Below are 5,768 nucleotides of genomic sequence, written 5' to 3' on the forward strand. Positions count from 1 at the left end.
TCTCTGCTCTCTCTTTCAGGGTCCCCAAGGTCCCAAGGGATCAAAGGGTACATCTGTAAGTTCAACCACTTCTAGAACCGCCATTGAACGCACAGTGATGCTGGTTCGAATGCAGTGAGAGGGAGAACTAACCTGTTTCTCTCTTCATGTCTCCCCCAGGGCCCCGCTGGTCAGAAGGGAGACACCGGTACGGTCGGTCCCCCTGGTCCACCTGTAAGTAGCCTCCTACTTTAACCGTTATTGATTTGCACTCGGGACAGAAAATGTCGAAACGTAGGCTTTATTGACCTTTATTGACGTTTTACTCTTGTGTCAGATAACGCTTTTCCGAGGTCGTCATATCTCTATGTCAGTACATGGACGTAAGGTCATAGTTGAAGTTCAAATTCTTCAATTGAAGATGCTATTTGAACCGATGAACCCTGTGAACAAACCCTGTCGCCCTCTCTCCTCTACAGGGTCCACCCGGCGAGGTCATCCAGCCCCTGCCCATCCAGTCCCCCAAGAAGACCCGGCGCTCCAGTGACATGCAGGCCGACGCCGCGGGGACGATGATGGACTACGGAGAGGGCATGGAGGACATCTTCGGCTCCCTCAACAACCTCAAACAGGACATCGAACGAATGAAGTACCCCATGGGTACACAGAACAACCCCGCCAGGACGTGCAAAGACCTGCAGCTCTGCCACCCAGAGTTCCCTGACGGTGAGTCACAGAGAGAGGGCTGATGGGTAATATGCAAATGTTTTAGTTGTCATTGGTCTGCCAGGGTAAGGATAGATAATAATGTTTGTTTGACTGTGATGGTTTTCGCTCATTACGAAGTGGTGGGAGGGTTGAGGTTGTGTATTTACAGCTAGTCTGTCAGTAGTGAATCTGAATAACACTGATATGACCTCACGGGGGGATACTTATTATTCACTAGGCCACTTGAATTTGATTTGCCGAAATGTCAGCGCTGTCAAGCTTGCTTGCTTCCCTTTTGAAGTTATCTCAAAGCAAACTCACTGTAGCTCAGTTGTTGATGGACATCTCGATTCAGCTTTTAGAAGAAAGAAGTAGTGGGATGTCTGACATGTTTTGACATGCTGTTATTGCAGTGTCCATGTTTATAATCCTTCTACTTTGGCCAATTTCACACATGAATGTCACTAGGGAATGTTACGGTCCGAGTTTAAACACATTCGCTTTTGAAATGTATACAAATAGGATGTATGTAACATTTCTCAGTAGAATTCAGTTAGTCGATTCAGGTGTGTGAGTTATTTGTGATTGTTTTTCCTCAGGCGAATTCTGGATTGATCCAAATCAGGGCTGCTCAGGGGACTCCTTCAAAGTGTACTGTAACTTCACGGCAGGAGGAGAGACCTGTATCTACCCCGATAAGAAGTCCAACGGAGTGAGTGACATGTCCTATCCCCCGCAGGATGATACACACACCTGCTCTATCCTGTCATGTCTAGTGGAGAGTTAAGCTATAGATATAAAACTAATTCATAGACCCAAGTTTATATCAAACACTTACTATAGGCTATGACCCTTTCTACTGCATGCTTCTCAGATTTAAAGAAATAAGTATCTAGCCCCAGGTTTTTTGGGGGACAAATCAAAACAAATGTACCAGGAATCCATACTGCAAAATATGTACTAAACCATTGAAAATTATCTGTAATTCATCTGCATTTGTTTTGTTCACAGGTCAAAATATCTTCATGGCCCAAAGAAGTTCCCGGGTCATGGTACAGTGAATTTAAGCGTGGTAAAATAGTAAGTACACCCTCTCCACTTTCCTCCACAGCAGTTTTCCTAACAAAAGGCCGTCTCATGTCTACAGCATTGAACTAGAAGCATCCGGCTGCTTCCTGTCTTGTATATCAGTACTGGGGCTCTTCAGAAAGCCGCAAATAGATGAAAGTATGAATGAAGTAGAAGAGCAGCACATAAACATGACGGAGGAAGTGACCTGGGGTTGCTGGCTACAAAGAGACCCAAACCTCTCTCCGGGTCATTCAGACCCATCACATTCGTATGAATTGTCTGGAAACTATGGAGGAGGGAGTTATTTTTTGATATCATGCTAAGACTCCATTTGGCTGCCGGTCTATGCTGTTATCTGAGAGCTTGTAGAAATCATGCTGACATATGAAAACCATGGGGATGAATATACCTGAACTGTGTGTTTTCTGTTTTGTTTTTATGAATTTCCCTGAACTGTTAGTGGGGTCTGGTTCTCAGCTTCATAGATCCTAAAACTCACACTGAATATCAATAAACAACTAGTTATCTGTCTGTGTTAACAGCTTTCTTATCTAAACCTAACCTCTTATCTCCCACCTCTCCAACAGCTGTCATACGTGGATTCAGATGGCAACTCAATAAACGAGGTTCAGATGACCTTCCTCAAACTACTGACTGCCTCAGCTAGGCAGAACTTCACCTATAACTGCCACCAGTCTGTAGCGTGGCACGACGCCACCACTGACAGCTACGACAAGGCCCTCCGCTTCCTGGGCTCGAACGACGAGGAGATGTCGTACGACAACAACCCTTACATCAGGGCCCTCTCGGACGGATGTGCGGTAAGGGCTGCTCCTTGATAACGCCTGTCTGGAATGGCATAGGTTGATTTTTAGCCATAGGCCAGAAATGAAATACTGCATGTTTGGGATGGAAAAAGCAGGAGTGCTGTCATCAAGTTTGACAACAAAGAGAGACGCTCATTGCTGGTACAACCTGGTACGACCTGGTACAACCACCAAATTAAGTTTCAGCTGTAAAAAGCATAACTTCAAATAATCCACGGCACACACACCTTGTAGAACAATTAGAATGTCTTTAATAAAGGATAAAAACACTCCTATACTGTACATTTGGGCTTTAGTTTCAACCATTAAATTCCATGCGAAATGTGTCCATTCAGTTGATTGATTGCTACTGTATGTCATGGCGGCGATGTGGAAAGTACTAAGTACATTTACAGCTTTTCCACATTTACTGTAACATAGGCTTGTGTTTAACAAAGACTGTGTCTAACTGTTTCTCCATTCTCTCCCCACAGACGAGGAAGGGCTATGGAAAGACTGTGATGGAAATCAATACACCCAAAATCGATCAGGTTCCAATCATCGACATCATGTTGCATGACTTTGGGGATCCCAGCCAGAAGTTTGGATTTGAAGTTGGCCCCGTCTGCTTCCTTGGCTAAAAACAAACAAACAAACTTGGCGGGGTCAGCAAAGAAAGTCAAGTCAAGACATTTTGGGTACCACCAACCCCCCCCCACCCCTTTCCCACCCCAATCCACCCCCTCTCCCCCACCCTCACCCTTTTCCATGCCACATGCAAGTTTTGAATATTAAAAAAAAATGGTGTAGTGAACATGTCTTGCCATGTATGTATGTATTACCCAGGAAAATACTTGTTGCCCTTGTAGGGCTAGAATCACATGACTTAACCCTGTTATGGAGCAAAGGTGAAGGACATTTGAAGGCGTGGCAGAGAAGGGGTGAACAGGAGATAACCGAGGGAGGTCGTCAGGCGAGAGAGAAAGAGACCTCTTTTTTTGGAATCTCCAGGTGCTGTACAAAAAGAAAATGACTACAATGGTGCTTGTTCAAAACACACAAAAAATAAAGAGGTGCTAAGAGAGGTGTATTTTGATAATAAAAAAAAACTGTAATTATTATTTTGTACAATACTGTTATTTTTGAATCCACTTTCAAAACTTGCATGTGTATCAAGAATTGCATCCGGCTCTTAATTTCAATGTTCGTAAACAAAATATATATATAAGTTAAAGAAATGAATAAAGAAAGAAATAATTATGATATTTTGTCAATGAATACTGTACTGTGTACCTGTTATGAAGCAAATAAAATGAGCATTCAACACGATTTCCCTATTTCTAATTATAATGTATCCCCTTTGTATATATTGACCATCCTCAACTTTAGTTTATTTGCAGTTTTGCCCTCATGACCTTAAGGTAAAACAACTGGAAGACTATCACCAGCACACATAAGACAACATATCCCACTAATGTTGTGATCTTGTGCTTGTATTAAGCAATCATGGCATTCGCTCTACTTTTTATTTAATTCTATTTGTTGTTTTTGTTTTATTTTGTTTATTTTTTCGTTTTGTTTTGTTCTGTCAGTTTTTTTTTTTTGGTCGTATACCTCAAACTTTCTTGATAACCATTAAGATGCGAGGATGTTATACCCTGTATATACCTTGGTTAAACAATTAAGTTTATATATTTTGGGTGGGGAATTTTTTTAAGACAGAAATATCTTATCTGTTAGGCATCCTCTGTTCAAATCCTTCTGTGAATGCAATGATAAGGCCCTTAGGTGACCCATTTTTGTAACTAAAATGAGAAAATGTTTTAATGTGCTTTTTATGGTTCATTTACATATTAAAACTGGATTCTAAACAACAGTGAATTGAATGTCTGAATGGTTTCTTTAAGTGAGGCTAAACGTTGTCACTGCAATCTAGAAAGGTCAAGTGATTCTTCAGGGTAGTAAAACAATGTTTGACAATGATTGAACAATACTTGCAATAGCTACAGTAGTTGGAGAACCTCCCCCTAGGTGCAGTAGCCTCCTAATTCAATCCCTCCCTGTGAATGCTTTCAAAGGTGTGAATGACATCCTTTTCATAGTGATCCATTCCTTTTTTTAAATTAATGAGCAACGAAAAAGCACCCTGATCTAAATGAATGTGTAGGGGTAAATGGAATGAGATCTTTGAGTGCAGTGTGATTTACCCCGTTGTGTCATGGTTTGTTGAGCAATATGCTAATGATTTCTTTGTTGTTAAATGTGTTCAAGAGTTGTTTTTTTACACTTTGAGGCTTCAAATATTGGACCGTCATACCTGGAATATTGTCTAATCGACTTTGATTCAAAAGGATCTGATTTTAAACTAATGGAAGCTTGCATTCCATTAGTTCATTCAACATTCAACCATTCAACAACAGGGGAGTGATGGGTGGGGAATCAAACACACATATTTCCAATTGATGGACAAAAGAACACGAATGGAACTTTGACTTGATGGCAGCCATTCCCAACTAGAAAAGAAATAAATCAAGCACTACTAATTAATCAGGATTACTTCTGTCATTGCTTGAGACAAATGACAGAATTCAAGCCACATGAAAGCAGCAGCCAGCCCAACCTTTTTTTTTCACCTCAAAGAGAGTATGGTAGAAATTCATTTAATTGACAAGTCTATCCAGAAGTAACAAAGAATTTCTTCTATACTTCTTTTTTTTGGAGCTGGGTCTTTGTAGAGAGGACCCAACACGAATGAAAACCAGGACATCCTCACTCACCGTGGCCAAGAGAGAACTTTGTTCCATACCACTAGTTTTATGAGATGTTGTGTTTGTCAGAAACATATGGAGTATGAAAGGCTTCTTGGTGCACTCGCAGCCTTGGCCTGAACAATAGACAGTGAAGCTGAAACTAACTATCATCTATTGGAAATGTGATATTAAAAAATTGCATATTCATTTGAACCTACGCATTCTCTATACTCTAAAGGCCAACGACAGCTTATACATTTTTATTTCACCCCTCTGTCCATTCTTGCTCTTTGCACTTTATTTCCTTTCCTCAAATGATGACTGATCACTGACCACAAGACTACAGTAGATGCACAAGAGTGAAATGGTGCAAACGCTGTCACCCAAGGCTTTCCATCATATTACTTTACATTTACATAAAACATTTTGGGCATTTAGCAGACGCCTTTATCCA

The 5,768-nt window shown here is 41.1% G+C and overlaps 1 protein-coding gene across 1 annotated transcript in view; it reads left to right on the forward strand.

The window, feature by feature from the left end:
• col11a1a (collagen, type XI, alpha 1a) overlaps positions 1-3,205 on the forward strand; it is a gene marked incomplete at both ends in the record, with an annotated part of 83,856 nt that extends 80,651 nt beyond the window's left edge. Inside the window, 7 exons of the mRNA XM_080543930.1 lie at positions 20-55; positions 160-213; positions 459-705; positions 1,287-1,399; positions 1,699-1,767; positions 2,346-2,579; positions 3,059-3,205. Coding sequence (XP_080400056.1) covers positions 20-55; positions 160-213; positions 459-705; positions 1,287-1,399; positions 1,699-1,767; positions 2,346-2,579; positions 3,059-3,205 — 900 coding nt within the window. The remainder of the gene's footprint in view (positions 1-19; positions 56-159; positions 214-458; positions 706-1,286; positions 1,400-1,698; positions 1,768-2,345; positions 2,580-3,058) is intronic.
• Between the last annotated feature and the right edge of the window lie 2,563 nt (positions 3,206-5,768).

Source organism: Nansenia antarctica (genome assembly GCF_963989245.1).
Source record: "Nansenia antarctica genome assembly, chromosome: 13".
Lineage (NCBI taxonomy): Eukaryota > Metazoa > Chordata > Actinopteri > Argentiniformes > Microstomatidae > Nansenia > Nansenia antarctica.